General features: G+C 41.5%; 1 protein-coding gene across 1 annotated transcript in view; it reads right to left on the reverse strand.

Annotated features, from left to right (window-relative positions):
* Positions 1 to 16,135, reverse strand: part of WDR26 (WD repeat domain 26) — a 31,835-nt gene extending 15,700 nt beyond the window's left edge. Inside the window, exons 1-7 of the mRNA XM_069009255.1 lie at positions 15,277 to 16,135; positions 13,685 to 13,784; positions 13,510 to 13,566; positions 6,865 to 7,001; positions 6,178 to 6,275; positions 5,217 to 5,373; positions 510 to 648 (exon numbers count right to left, since the gene is read on the reverse strand). Coding sequence (XP_068865356.1) covers positions 510 to 648; positions 5,217 to 5,373; positions 6,178 to 6,275; positions 6,865 to 7,001; positions 13,510 to 13,566; positions 13,685 to 13,784; positions 15,277 to 15,638 — 1,050 coding nt within the window. The 5' untranslated portion in view covers positions 15,639 to 16,135. The remainder of the gene's footprint in view (positions 1 to 509; positions 649 to 5,216; positions 5,374 to 6,177; positions 6,276 to 6,864; positions 7,002 to 13,509; positions 13,567 to 13,684; positions 13,785 to 15,276) is intronic.
* Positions 16,136 to 16,386: the final 251 nt, after the last annotated feature.

The following is a 16,386-nucleotide window of genomic DNA, read 5'->3' on the forward strand; positions in this document are numbered from 1 at the left end:
CCCAAAGCGTAAGAAACTAAACTCAGCTCTCAAATCCTACCAAACACCAGGATGGAGCTGCAAAAACCTTTCATTTTCTACCTTACATATCAGCCTGCATCTGTGTGGTTAAAAAACCCACAAGGATCTTATTTTTAATACTGTTTCACAAGCATTAGCAACTTCAGATATTGTGTGTGTGTGTTCAAGTTTATTCACAGTCTTCAACTGTTATGACATGTATGGACATACTTTCATAATCACTTCGAGTCAAAACAGGCTTAGATTCATCAATCAACCTCCTTATTTATACACTAATAGATATGTGTAGGAAAGCTGTATGAAATATCCTACAGCTACAAGACTTACAAGACTTTTATATCCCAGGGAATGGGATGTAAGAGGGCTACAGTCCATGTCAGCCTGTCACACAAGAATCATACCATCCCAGCAGGAAAAAGCTGAGAGCGAAGGGAAAAACAAGCTGTCACACTTGTTTTCATGCATGTTTTCACACTTTGCACACTTACTGGATCAACCTGCCATATAATAACAGTTGTGTCCTTAGATCCTGTTGCTAATTTAGTGCCGTCGTTGGAGAATTTACAGAACCACACTTCATTACAGTGCTCCGTTAGGATCTGCTGGGTATAGCATGGGAACTGTTTCCTGGGAAAACAAAGGGATGCATTTGCAGATTAGTAAGAAAGCAGTAAGATTTTTTAAAAACCAAGCTACTAAAAAAAAAAAAAAGCCCCAATCAAACAAAAACCTTATTTCAATGCATGACCAGACAACTTGGAAAATACCTCTATTAACAGCTGCTTCAAATAAGTAGAGAATGAAATGCCTTATCTGGCAACAAGCTCACACCATCAAGCCATCATAATGAACCATAAGAACATAGAACTGTTCTTATTTTATATACTCACATAATTTGTTATGCTTTCATGTAACTTGGAATAAAACTGGCCTCATCAGGAGTGTAACAGTTTATTACTACCTAATTTTCTGATGTATCGAAAATACCATAAGTCTCTCTGAACCATAAGTGCAGTGTTTTAACTCATGAGGTTTTTGTAGGTATCTAACTCACTTAGCTATATTTACCTAACAAATGATTCTTACATAAAAGCTTTTTCCTCATTGTGACCTTGTAATAAATTAGATGTTTCTTTGACTTTGTTTTGTCATTTTTCACCTTCTTTGCAGAGTACCACACACAGTATCTTAGATATTGCATAACTAGCAAGACACCATTGAGCTTTCACCTTGAACACTTCTCCCTCCCAAAATCTACACTATTTTGTAAAATGTGGTGTTTATCAAACAAAATATTACACAATAAACTACTGAAGAAGATTCAAACATTCCTCTAGAGCCGATATTTAATATTCTAGTTACACAATGAGAAAAAGCTAACACTCAAAATATTAAATTAGGTGAGAACTGGAGACAAGTTTTATTTGATTTAGATCTTGCCTACAAGCGCTCAAATAAGAATTTCAGAGCTAAGATAAAATAAATGTAGGCTTTTACAGCAGATGTCTCTTTTTGAAGTAATACTGCAAGAAGTACAAGTTCATTGTTCAGATGCACTAGAAGATAGCCTCTAACCACAGACATTTTTTCTTTAACTGCAGAGATCCTGAAGTGGTTTAGTCTTAGGCTGAGTTTTTACAGCACCCAGTGCAACAGGGCAACACAACTCTGATGGGACACAGTGGTACAAAGGGAATTACAGGGCCCTTCAATGTACAGTTGTATTTATCCCTGGAGATAAACTGGCTTAAAAAAAAAAAAAAAACAACCAAAAAAACAACCAAAACACAACACACCCCACACACCAAAGGAAAGGAAATAAAACAAAAAAAAATTAGACAACCCCCTCATTAATTTAAGCAAGAAACTTACTTCCTTCACATTTATGTTTACAAATACATAGTGGTGGCAGCCAGACACCTAAAAAACTACTTCTTGCCTGAAGCTCGAAAAAGTTCTGCTTCACACAGTGTCTGTACCTTCTCAGTCTATTTTCCTTTACTAGAAGAGCTTCCTAGACTGTGCTTAAAGACTATCAAGCAGCACTGAACAACCATACAGTCTCATTTCCTGTCCTGTTTTAGAGGATAAAATGTACATATATATACACATATCTGTAATTGGCTTCCTAGGGTATGTCTATACTTACTTGTTTATAGAGAAACACAAGTGTGCTCTGCTCCTACTTTCAGCTGACCAAGAACTGCCTGGTTGCCCCTGGAAGAACACTGAACCCAAGGTAAAAAGCCCCACCCATGAAAGACAACCTTGTTTTCCTTGAAGTCTAAAGGGAAGCAGGCAAGCCCTTACACAGACATGTGCACCTACAGGAGCAGTGCTTCATTATTATTTAGCCATATTGTTATAAGTTAACATTTTTACTCAGAGCAGCAACTCGCCCAAGCAGGTGAGGCTGCATCCATAACTCACACAAAGTACAAGGAGCACACTGTGTCCCAGGAAAGTCTTTTCAGCATATTTCATCTCAAAATAATACTCTATGGAACAACAGCTCTTCCATATTAAAGCTTAAGAAAAGCAGCCAAGGTTCTGCAGACATGAAAAGCAAGCAGGATAATGCTGGAGGCACACAGTTTTCATAGTAAGATGCCTTTAGGCTCCTAGAAGGGGTGACACACAGTTGATAGAGCTGCTGCAGACACATCCCAATACTGAATTATGCTATCCATAACCCAGTCTGATCAGGGTGCTCCCACAAAAGTCCTCTTCACTTAACTAACGTAACTGTGAAACACAGAACCCAACAAGTTTGACTTCACAGAGAGCAAAGCTACATTAAACAACCTGGCTGTGGAAGGAAATAGAAGCAGTCTTGAAACAAGAAACCAGAACCAGTTGTCTTAACAGCTTCTGGTTTTGGTAATTAGACATTACTGAAGCTCAAAGGTTTTTCTTTATCTTTTTTGAAGCATTTCATTAGAAATTATTCTGTTCAGCACTAAACACCTGAATTATGCCATTCACATACTGAAATAAAGCATCCAATAAAGCTTCCTGTTGTTGTATTTAGACAAGTTCAAAATTATAAACTAATAGCTACCTTTTTAGCTATATAAACTAAATAGCTACCTTTTTATTCCCTGTACATACAATGAAAGATTTATTCCTCAACAAAGAACACAAAAAAAACCCCCCAAAAAGCCCCAATACACCCAACTAGGCCAAAGGCTCTCAAAACCAAAAATCATCATCCCCAAGAGCATCACTTCAATTCAAGCATGCTTAACCAAAATATTGCCCTAAGTCCAAAACAGATTGGTTCCAGCTAAAAAAGGGAAACTTGTCAATGTTCCATCATTTAAGTAGTAAAGGACTTGAACTGTGTAAGCTATTAGACTACTGTTACTTCTGTCACCTTGATCAAAACTTGGCTTCCACTGTCTAACTCACCTCAGTATGCCCAAGCATGGCAGCCTGTACAGCACACCACAAACTGAACCCAGACCCCTGCTACAGGCAGGTACAATAGGACAAGGACAGAATGGAAGCCTTTCTTTTCAAGTGAATTTTTGGGTACTTTTTTGCAGGGGCAGGGGGGGGCATTGCTGTTGTTGGGTTTTTTTATAATACATTAGCACTGAGTATCTATGTATGTATATACACACAGAATATGCAAGTTTAGAAAGTACTATTTTAGTGAAAAAAAGGAACCAACAAACCAAAACCCCAAACTGTGGCCAAACTTTTATGTCAAATAGATTCAGATAGGGGGAAATTCAAACCCAGGTTTGTTGCATGTAGTATCTTTTAGATCTGGCTCTAGGTAGCCTGACTTCAGTAAATCATGCTCTTCACAGTGATCTTGAATGCTCCTTGGGGTTTGATTAGTAATATCAAACCTGTTGCACAACATCCAACACTACTTGTGGACTTGTTTAAAGGTTAAATCTCTTTTAGTCTGATTTTAAGACTCTTCTGAAAGATGGAAGCCACAATATCAGTATATGATCATTTCCAACAGCTCTTAGAGTGGGCAACAGTCAAATGTGTGCATACACATGCAGCTGCTGAAACAATGCAGTGCAGCAAAATTGTAAGCTAAAAGGTTACTTGAATACATAAAGTGCCAAAGATAGTAATTTTAAAACCTTAGGATGGCTACAGTGAAGTACTGTGGAAGTCTGCATCTTTAAAAACTGATTCCAAGTAACTCAAGAATACAAGTCAAAACAGCTGAGTTCAGAAAATTTCTATAATCAAGTTTATCAGTTCTTAATTAACTTCCTCCAGTGAGCTAACCTTAACATGAAAACAATTCCCATGTAAGCCCAAGTGTTAGCCTGTTACATGGACAAATATATACAATGTCCCATACAGCCCTTATGTTCTAGCCCTCATTCCCTTAATCCAGCATGCAGAGCACAGCAGTTTTCCATAGAAGCTACACTGGGTTTTTAGGTCCTTAGCCAAGTTTTGCTGGATGAGGAAAAACTGCTCAAGTCAGCCATTTGCTAAAAACAAACATCTTCCTGTTTCATGTTTATTAGAGTATTGCATTTTGAAGGGTCAGAAGCAGCATCGAGGTCGTTACCAAAAAAAGTTATCCAGTCTAAAGAGCCAATACAAAGGTATAAGAGACACTCAATTCTTACTACAAATCTGAGAAAATAGTTCCTTATATTGTTCGTATTATATATTATGTAAATCAGAAACATCCATTGCACATTTCTCCTCTGTTTTAACCTTTGTGTCTAAAAGCACCTGTGTCCACTATTAAAAGTTACAACTGAAAGCTGAGGTCATAGAAGCATGGTTCAGTAGGCTTTCTGCATTCTAGTAACCTTGAAGACAGAGTCTGGATAAGCAACACACTACTGATTCTCCAGTGAAAAAACACAGCAAGCCTGTGTTGATGAATAAAGAGACTGGCTGTCCAAAATGACAAGAAATAAGTGGCTAAGGATTAGCATAGCAGTATCTTCTTTTCATACCAATCTGATTAAAATTTTAAAGCTTCAGTCTGATCCCATTACCCCACATCCAGCTACCAAAACCTCGACACACCTTCTTTACTCCCCACCTCCACTGCTCATTTAGCGCAAACTGCTTTTTCCCAGTAAAATCCTGTTAAACCACCTCAGAATAGTTTTCACGCTTCTCCTAACAATCAGATTATTTTAAAACCCCAAGAAAAGATCCTGCTGCCCATCTCAGAAGCCAGGAAGGTTTCTTACCTACTACAAACGTGATCTATTAGCAGCGAGACAGAATCTAGATTGCTGTCTAGTTTTGTGTTGTGATATAGGCACCGGTCCCGTTGGAGTTCCACAGCCTGGCGCAGCAGGTTCTGTAAACGCCTCGGAGGAAGCATCACTGATGGGGGTAGGTAGGCTTCAGAGGAGTTAGTAAGAAAAAACAAACAAATCAAGAAAAAAAAGACTTATCAAAAGCAAGTTACAAGTGAGAGCATACCTTGATTTGAGTGGTTTTGGAAGAGACCTTAGTAAGTAATAGCACACAGCTTGTCAAATTTACAGCTATACACCTGGAATTATAAAAGCATGAACTTCTGGAAAGCACAGCTGTATGCAAGGTATTTGCTGTTATAGAGCATGTTGTCCTGGCCAACAAGCACCACTTACACAAGCTAACTCAAAACTCAGTATTTAACAAAATCTATAATGTTGTAAAACAACACTACCAGCTGTGTTCATTTAAGGAATTGTCTATTAGCACTATGAAAATAAAGAATACCATGGGTTTTGCAACTCTGGTACATAGTATTACAACAGCCACAAGAGAGAGGAGAAACCATAGTTCAGAGCAAACTATAACACCACCAGTACCAGTATCACTAATGGTTATAGGCCACACTTAGTTTCCACCACTCACTACAGCTGGCATTTATAACACACACCCACCCCTCCCTAAACCACACATTTAATCACCAAGGTATATCAGTGCTGAGTGCAGCAGAGCTAAGAAATAACAGTTCTTATTACAAACAGTTTATCAGAGACAGCAAAGGGTTAGGTACAGAAGACCAAAGGGTAAAGGCACCTAAAGGCATCCCCATGAACCAAGAAATAAAAAATAAAACCACCAACCAGCAAACAGAGTCAATTCCCTGAGATATATAAGTTATACTGCATTTAACAGAGGTGAGAAGAAATTCTAAGCACTAGAACATCTTACTCTGGAGTTTGTCCAAAAGTTTAGATCTGGAAGCTGTTCCTTTCCCTTCCCACTCTGCTTTTGCACGCAAGTCTTCTGCATGGCTACACATCAGGTACCTGTTTCAAAAGTGCACATACACCAACAGACCAAGTCTTTTTGGAATCATTCTTTTCACTTCTAAGCATGATACAGATCATAATGTTTTTAATGAACTGGGAACAGGTAACTTAAACTTGAGAGCAATAGGGAAAAAGGCAAGGAACTATTTCACACAAACACACGTCTTCTGAACAAATGTCTGCAAACTGCCCATAGAAAAAGAAAATGAAACACAAACAATTTTAGGAAGGTAGAAATGTCTTATTTTCAGCTAAGAACAAACCAGATTACGCACTTAATTCCATTATAAAGTAACTGGCTAATAATTCTCAAGATCAGATGACCATACATATGTACATATGTATTAATTTGGGTTCTAGTAGTATTAAAGTAAATCATCATCAGGTTGTTTTCAGGCATCTGAAACAGAACACTGTCTACCGAACAGTATTCTTTACTCAGCATTTTATCACATCTCACTACAGCTTGTTAATCACCAGCATAGTAGCTTTACTACAGCTTGAGTGTTCACAACATCAGCTATCAAAAGCTACAAAATTTCTTAAAAACCTTCTCTGCAAGAGCTCTTAAAGTCCAAACACTTACCCACTGAGGACATGAATGCGTTCTGTATTATATTTCAGAGGCGTCAGTTCACAGCGTAGAACCTGAAGTGCCTCCAGGACCTTGCCATCCTCCAGGTATTCCAGGTACTTCTGCTGCAGCAGCAAAAACTTCATCCTCTGACATGACAGAAAGCAGCAGTCAGGGGAAAAAGGTTGACTGAAGTTTCAGAAAACGTTTGAGCCTAAACAGAACAGTAGAAACCATTCTACTATGCCCTTCAGAAATACAGCTCTAAGTAACGTTTCATTACTCAATTTCTTTTGTTGGGTTTTCAACAACATTGCAGCAATCAAGCTCTCCATGAATTTCCTCCCTGCCTGATGGGGCTCCAAGTATGTTTCTATCTCATTCCCCAGATCCCCCCTGCGACGGGTCCCATTTTCACCTGCTCTTTAGTCATCATTCTTCAAACCCTGCATTATACAGGCTTTCCAGTGCAATATTCTATCAAGAAAAGGGCCCCAAATCAGCTATTCACATATTTAAGACTGCACGACAGCACAGAACACAACAGGACAACAAGTTCTCACACTGCTTACATAGGAGTTGACACAGATTGTTTGCATAGCTGCATAACATATAACAGTAACAAACTGACACTGCCTGAGGTTTTGGGGTTTTCTTTGTAGTTCTATGTTAACTTGTTTTCCTCGGGTGTTGTTTTCAGGATTACAAAAAAAATATTGTTTCCTATATTTAGGAGTCACTTCAACACTCTGAATTAAGTGCTGTTATTTCATAGTGCTCCTTTCACTTGTACAGTTTTTGGTTGTTTTCTTTTTTTAAAAAAGAAATAGAAAGCCTGCTATTCTAATAACAAATATCTATGGATTAAAAAAAAAAGGGAAATTTGGCATTAAGTTACTATTTTAAAAAAAACCAGAAGTCCTAGAAATTTCTAATTCTAATTTAGTAGAAACACAGTTTGGTTGTTTCTAGGTGAAACCAACTATCTTGTGTTTGTACACATATTTTACTGCTAGCAGTTATCAGACAGAAATAGTGGTTTTGGTCCACAAAACTCACCAGGTTAAAGAGGAAAATGTACGTGCTGAGACATACTGGTGAGAAACAGACTGGAGATAAAGTGTAGCAAACTACATTTGCTTTCCTAATGAATACACCACCAGTTCAATCCCCAGTTTCCTTTGCTTTCATCAGACCTCAGGCACCTCACTATTTTCATGCTCATATTTGGTCAATGTTTACTTAGTTTCAAACACACTGCCAGCCTCCTTAATAATCGGGAAGTTTAAGATGTTCCTGTCCTATTTAAGCTCACATGAAAGTTTAAGGCTTACTAGATGTTAAATCCAAAGTTAACACATAAAGCATTTTCATTTCCAGAGACACTCAGTTCTTCAAAAGAATGAAGTTTCCACATATAGTGCTACTAACTTACCACACAGCCTTGTGAAGCATAAAACATGACACAGTACAGATGATTTATGTTCAAACTTGTCTGTAGTGCTCTGCTGTCCTGTATCTGACAGGCAAACCTGTATTGCACTCCAAATCCAGCTCTTTAGTTTATTTGAATTTGGAATTATTAGACCATTACTGTACACTTCTTCCAGGTGAGACTTTTTTTCGATGTTCTGACATGTGAAAAACCAAATGAAAGATATCCCAATTATTTACAAGCCCAGTGGTTGGCTCCATGCAGCAGGCCAGCAGACCTCACGCTGTTTGCTTATATACCAGCAGCAGGAGGGATAAGAGCTTCCTCCCCCAGCTGTGCACATGCTCTCTAGAATACATGGAGATGCCCAGGTAGCAGACACACACTGTATTTCACTGCTCTTAGTCACCTCACACTGATGATCACCACCAGATTAAAAATAGCCTGATATTTCCAGTTCGTAATAAAAACTGAAATTCCTCCCTATTTTCCTTCTCCACTCACAGCATACAATATTTATTAAATTTATATCATATTTCCATTAAATGTGATAGCCTACCTTGTCTCTCTCCTTACTTTTAGGACTTGGCACATAAATTTCATTTTGTTAGAGGAAAAAGTAAAAAGAGCAGAAAACCCCTATAACATGGGGTTTATAACACCAGTCCCAGCAATTTCAGGAAAGTATTGCAGGAATACTACCACTCAGAATGTTGTTGCCGAAGTGGTGTAATTTCAGTTCTAGGTTAGGAAGTATGGTTTAAAAAAAGAGGTCATAGGTGCCATGTGTGACTTAGGCATATCAGGAATATGAAGGCCTCCAGAAAAACAAAGAATTATGTATTTCCTGCAGCAATCTACTGTTGCCATAATGGAGAATTAAATGGAGAATAAAAAATAAACAGTTTGAAATAGTAACTTATCGAAAGCAAAGGGCAGGGACTAAAGTCTTGATGGGGAAATTAAATTGATTTGCTAAGTTATTTTGATAACTGCTCCCAAACTTGTCTACAGCATACTCAAACAATGGCATGAACTTCCTCAAGGCAAAAGTCACCCTCCAGTAATATCACATTGCAGGTCATTTTTCAACATTCGGACAACTCACTGTCTCCTAATTCTCATTTTGGCGCAGTTAGTGACTTTGCTAACAAATAGCTTTGTCTCAACTCCTTTATGCCCTCCTAATAGTATTTCTAATTTCTTCCAACACCACCTTCTATGACATCCAAGACCATTTTGGGTACATCATCTCTTTTACAGCCCAAACAACCTCTTCTAGAAGGAAAGAGAGCTGTTTATAGTATTGACAGCTGTAAAGTAAAAGCAGAAACTCCACTGTTTAAGTAGCTTATTCTTTCTCCATATTCTTTAGCTGCCTTACAAAGAAGGGAAATCAAAATTATCATAATCGAAACCATACCAATGTAACACAAGTGCCTGTGATTTGTTATCTCAGTGTTTGCAAAGGAAATTCAACATCATTACACTCATTACTGTTTAACAATTTAAAATTCAGACACCATCACTGCTTAGCTTATAGCCAAGATTCCTCACCCTGAAGAACCTCTGGAAAAGTCCAATCCAAGTCTCAGCACTGCAGTCTGGCTGGTTTTGTTCAGTTATTACTACCTCATCCTGTCTGTCACCTCTATAGAAAGGATGAGGATAAAGTGCATTACTTTGTTGTTTCTACAAGCGATTATTTAAGTGTAAATTGAACTCAGATTACCCTGGGGCAAAACTAAGAGTTAACAGATTTACAGTGTTTTGTTTCTTTTAGCGTATGCACTATTAGCATTTTTCTTTCTTCAAGCTATAGCCTTCGATTACTAATAAGAATGCTTAGCACTGTACTCCTTCCTTGTCCTCATTGTTAGTAGTAAAGCCCCTTCCAGAATCTTAAATTCTAGGACATCTGGCATGTCCCATAACTCACCAGCACTACCTAACCAAAGGTGAAAACCTCTGCAAACAGAACTGTGAAAGGAACAGGACAAACATACTACCACAGACAAGAAATTGGGGCATTCTGATCAGTAACTGTAACTGGGAGCAAACCTTCAGAAGTTATATGAGCAAAATGCAAAATAGCCTAAGTTTAGGTTTAGATTTTGGTGTTATTTTCAACCTGCGTAAATAACCAAGCTCCACAACGGTTTTATTAATGTACTAGGAGTTCAAAGTAAGTAAACATTGCTGAAACAACTGTTCTTTGAATAGGTAACTAAAATACATGGTGAAATTATCAGCAGATGTTTTAAAACAAACTCAACACAGTAGCTGTCTACTTACAGCCTGCAGAACTAAGACCTCAGTCTTCTTTATCCTGTAGTCTTTTACTTTGATAGTTTTGTAGAACACTGATGAAAGCACTTAAAAACAATCTAAAACTTAAATACTCTGATATGTAAAGGGCAAAAAAAAATTTGCTCTACAGAATTCAGCAAGGAATTTAATGAGGCTTCAACCATACCAAGTCCTGTCACACAGAGAGTAATTAACTCCAATAGGGAACTGCCCTTAATGCTGGTAGCAAGAGGGACACCACGCAGGCAGGTGGAGCACTTTACCCAGATGATAATATTTAACTCACTTTTTAGATTGTATTGCCTGCTGCATGCTGTATGCTTATAGAATAAGTAAAGAGAACAATTTGAAGGTATTTTCTAGATGACTGTAAAGGAATAATCTCCAAGTTTCTTCTTAGGTTCAATTAAGTACCCAAGACAGATGTCATCATACGCTTGAATAGCCCCAAAGTAAGCACAACCTCAGGCTGGCTTGAAGTTAGTGTTTTCTAACTGTTACTCAAGGAAAAAGATCATTGATTCAATTATAAAGTTTTCCTAGAGATTCTCTAAGACAGCTGTATCTTACATGCTGGAAAAGTTAACATGACTAATCACATACTGTACAGCACTCAGTTGTGTTGACACAAATAGAAATAGCAAACTCTCCTGGGTGCTGCCACACCCTCCTCCCCCCATATCAACACACTGCATCAAAGCTTTAAAAATTGAGATTAGCCATTTCATATTTAGATTTTTCACCTATAGAACTTAAAGCACTTTGCAGAAATCAGGAAATTAAACGTAAGTAGAATTTTTTAAATACATATGAATCTCCCTTCACTGACCAGACATTTCAAAAGAAGCTATGTATCCTGGTTATTTTGTCCAGGTCATATTAACTATAAAGAAAAAAAAACCAACAAACCCACTCAAACCACAAACCAAAAACAAACCACAAAACACACACCCTACTTAGTTAAATACACTGTGTCATCTAAATTTTTAGGTACCCATTCTTCTTGTATGCACACATTTTTAAAACATCTAGTCACACAGTGTGAGTCACAAGTCAAAATCCAATTTTCTATTTTTAAAGAGTTACCTGCAGCAGCACCTTGTTTGGACTTTTCCAGATCAAGGCATTTATCAGCTTCATTAGCTCTGACTTTACTGCAGTTGGGAATACCTACAGAGCATACAGCATCCCTCCTTACCTGTAATGATCTTTCTCTAGCTTCCCAGCTGCTGACAACACTAATACCAACCCAGAAACTCAACCATGTGCACAAAAGCTGGACAGAGAGAGACAAGGAGACTGTGTGCACACGATGGAACACCCACAAACTCTCAATTTATCTTTGCAAATAATGCTGTCTTACTAACATACACATGTAAGACATTCAAAACTGTTACCTGTTTTAAATTATATCGAGTTTATATAAAGGAGATCAACTTTAAAAAGAAAGCAGTTAATATTGGTTCAGGTAAAGTTCAGTCTAAACCAAGTATTTTTCCTGAACCAAGCTTTATGGAACCAGTTAAGACATCAACATTAGAGAATGCTCTCAGAGCCCTTCTTAACAACAAAAGGAAAACATTTTTCTCAAATTGAGTTCTCCAAAAAGTACAATGTTGATAACTCAATTAAACCTCTCACCTCACTGACATGCAAAACACACTTTAATACTACAGACAAACTTCCTAACTTCAGAAGTCAGAAACATGAGAAAATTTGTTTCAAACGACCATTAATAGTCCCATATAGCAGTTCCATATTTTCAGTCTGCACAAACTATTGAAAGCTGCATGCAATATTCTAAACTCCTTCAAGTCTTTGACAAAAGAGAAAGTGAACTACTGTCCTAATTAAGAGGTGCTAAGCTTTGACCAAATTAATAGGACCAAATGTAAACTTCTATCAAGTACCCTCTGATGTTTTGTTAAACATCTTTTTCCTACTTCACTTCCTGTTCTCTCTTTCTCTCCCTCCCCCACCAGACAGGAAATTGTCTTGACAACAAATGAATCAGCTAGAAGTGGAACTAAGCAGCCATCAGCTGATTCCTCATTGTTTACAGTCACAGACACTTCAAAAAGCCTTGCTACTGTTTGTTTCCTAAGTGACCATAGCTGTTCTAACTTCATCTCATTAAAATAAATGTTTAAACACAACAGAACAAGCTCTTTGAAGAGCCAAGTAATGATTTTCATCTTGAGATACAAAAATCAAAACAAGAAACACTTTACTCAAAGCAACTGAAATCATAACAATACATATTGTAGGTGTCAAGTCACAGGATCCACCAACCTTCTATTTCTAGGTTTATCTTTTTTTTTTTTTTTTAAAAAGCCACCCGAAGAGAAAAAGCTCTAAATAAAATCCCGAACAGCAATACAAATGGATTTGCTCTTTAAAAGCCATCTGGAAAAGCAACAGTATTGTTCATGGTCTATAGCAGCCTCTATATTCTTGTAATGTGCTATTACAATGCCAACTCCACATTAGTATTACTGCATTTTATTTCTAAACTTCTCTTCCCCTCAAGAAAACCTAACTCCTATAAACACAGAGATTGTGAGAAATATTTCAAGGTTGAAATTAGTATTCAACATAGGCAGTTTCTACAGAAACTGACCTATTTTAGGACTGTGACAGGATTTATATTTTATCAGTTAGGTATGTTTAATGGGGTTTTAACATTCAGTACACCAAATCTTAGCCTCAATACTTTTGGGCTGCCTATCTCACATTCTACAACAGATAAAAAAAAAGTTCAGATTAGTATGACATTTGAGATAGCATGCAAGCAGCTTAAAGTAAACAAAAAAGAGAAAACAACTATGGACAACCAACTCCATAGTGAAAGATTACACCACTACAATTAGTCCAACTACACAGCTCTGAAAGAGTTCAAGTGTGCCTCTTACCACAATTGCATGCGGAGAATGCACTAAGGCCTTAAGTTCATTCAGGTCGTTCTCAGCCTGCAGAAATCGGCATAAGAAAAAAAAAAAAGTATATAAGGAGGGTGAATTTTGAATTCTCTCATAGATACTATAAATTTCAACAGTGGTTAATACAGTCCTATAAGCCCTACGTTACCTTATCCCATTCTCCTTCCATGACATGATTGCGGAATTTGGTAGCTGAAGGATGTTCTAAACGACATCCTGACTCTTGCATGAGGAGATCAACAGTCTGGCTGCAGGAGAGATACAGTGTAAAAAAACCCGACCAGTTTCACCCTCGCAAATACACCGCCTGCTACGATAACAGTTTACCATACCTTAAAGTAAATTTAATAAAACAAGAATACTATGACCAGATTCAGATGCTTGTTCAAGATTATCTCAGTTGCCTGAGACATGTAAAAAGCTACCTCTACCTAAAGCAAGTAGTCAAGGAGCTTGAAAGCTTCGCTGAAGTACCATAAAGTATGTGACTTACCAGCCACCACAAACAGCCATCCCTGCACAGAAGATAAACTTCATGAAGGAAGACACAGTCTAGAAAGCTGTTAGCTACTGGCCACCATCCCCTGCCCCCTCCCTACCTCCCCCCTAAGATAGCAAGGAGAGCTACAACATCTGGCAGAGGCCTAATTTTTTCTTCTTCATCACTTCTTAAAAGACTAGCTCCTTAAAAAAAAATAAACAAACTCAGGAACCTGTAGCCCTCCCCCTTTTATACTAAAAATAGCTTATTTACTGTGGTGTCATCTATGAATAGTCACGAGTTGTCTGCTGCTGTAAACTTGCCTCTTGTGTCAGAGGCAATTTATTTTATGGAATATGTTCTTTATAGCTGACCCATTCTGCAGCGTTTTGAAGACTTCTTTTGTGGTAGCTACATAAGCACTTTGCAGGACTTTTCTAGCCTCCTTCCAAAATTACAACATGCTGGCTAGCTTTAGCTTTACTCACAAAGTGTTATGATTAAATACTTAAGACTTCCCCATTCCACTGGGAAATTATTTTCTCTATTCTGATTTTAAGGGCCAACATACTAATTTCTTGTTTACGAGTAAGATTATTAGCAAAAACACGTGTCCAGCACAAATCTAGAGAGGCCTTCACCATTTAGAGGGCCAAAGGTTTCCAGAGGGAAACCAAACAGCCTGCTTAAGTGGCAGTTTACTTTGTGTCGCTTCCTCCGAGCTGACAAGCCAAATCTTGGAGCTCATCTGCGAAAAGCCGCCCCCCCCCCCACGCCCAGCTGCGGGCTCCATTATGTTTACCAGATAACTTCTCCCCCACTAACACATTTGTATTGATCTACCCTTATCGGTGTGTAACTCGACTTCCATATTGCCATTCCTGGCAGGGGAAGCTCCTGTCCTGTCCCTTGGCTAGACACCGGCACAAGCTTGGAAAACACAGCTCCGGCTCCATTTTTTCCGGGAGCGGGCCTGCCCCACCGCTCTGCCTCGCACCCGGGCACTGCTCTCCCCTCGCTGGAGGCCATGGGCTGCGACGGGGCAGTTTTGACCACCAACCCCCTCCCCCCGCCGGGGGTCCCTTCCTCTACTCTCCTCCCCACTCCAGACTGCCCATCCTTCACGGGGACCCCGCGCCGGACCCTCCCCGGCGGGGCTGCCCCAGCCCCGGGGGGACCCTCCGGTCAGGGAACCGCAGGAAGGGAAGGAAGGAGCCTCTCCCCGGCCCCGCTGCCCCTCGCCCACCGCGGCCACTTACTTGAGCCCCAGCCCGTGGAGGTGCTGCCCGATCAGCCGGATCACGTCCTCGTCGGACTGCGAGAGCCGCTTCTTCTTCTTCAGGGCGCTGCCGCCGCCGCCGCCGCCCCCCAGCTCGGCGGCGGCCGGGCCGGGCCCCCCGGCGGCGGGCACCCCGTTGTTGACGCCGAGCCCGCCGGGGCTGCCGCCGCCGGGGCCGCCGCTGTTGGCCGAGGGCAGCAGCCCGTTGGCGTGGGCCAGCTGGTCACCGGCGGCCGTGCCCGCCGAGGCCTCGCCGTTCTGGGCGCCCAGGCAGCCCAGCTCCGGGCCCTGCGGCGGCGGCTGCTGCTGCTGCTGGCCCCCTCCCGCCCCGTTGGCCTGCATGGCGCTGCTGGCGATGCCGCCGCTGCTGCTGCTGCCTCTGAGCGGGGCGGCGGCGGGGGCGAGCCCGGCGGGCAGCGAGGGGGACTGGGACGAGGTGAGGCCTGCTCTGCCCGCGGAAGCCCCGGGCTCTCCTGCTCCCTCCACCGCCGCCGCCGGGGAGGCCCGGGCTTTTTTCCGCGGGGGCGGGGAGGCTCCGCCGGTGTCCGAGTCGGAGGAGGAGGAAGCGGAGGCCAGAGTTTCCTCGCCGAGAGCGGCCGTGGTGGGAAGCCGGGGGGGCGAGGAGGGGGAGGCGGCGGGGGCGAGGGGAGGCGGAGCGGGGCCCTGCGCCCGCCGGGGGTCCCGGAGGCAGCGCCGCCGCCCGCTCGGGGCTCCCTCTGGCGATGGCGGCCGCCGCTGCCCTGAGCCCCCGCCCGGCAGCCCCAGGCGCCCGGCCCGCTCCGCTCGCTGCCCGCCGGGTTTGTCTCCTCTCAGCCCAGCTGCACCTAATGGAGTCCGGGCCGGGACGTCACAGGAAATTCCTGCACTGCCCCCTACACACACTTCCGCCGCCCGGGGCCGCGGTGGGCACGGCCCCATGGCTGCCGGGGGGCGGTGGCGGGGCGGCCCCCGGGGGGGGACGGGGACGCCCCAACGGCACCGCCCGGGTCGCCGCCCGCCCGTGCGGGGTCCCGCGGTGCCTGCGGGGGTCGTGGGCGTCGTGCCCGAGGGGGTCCCGGGGGTGCCGGGCGTCCCGGGCATGTGCCCGCTG

This window comes from Aphelocoma coerulescens, chromosome 3 (genome assembly GCF_041296385.1).
Source record: "Aphelocoma coerulescens isolate FSJ_1873_10779 chromosome 3, UR_Acoe_1.0, whole genome shotgun sequence".
NCBI classification, from domain to species: Eukaryota; Metazoa; Chordata; class Aves; order Passeriformes; family Corvidae; genus Aphelocoma; species Aphelocoma coerulescens.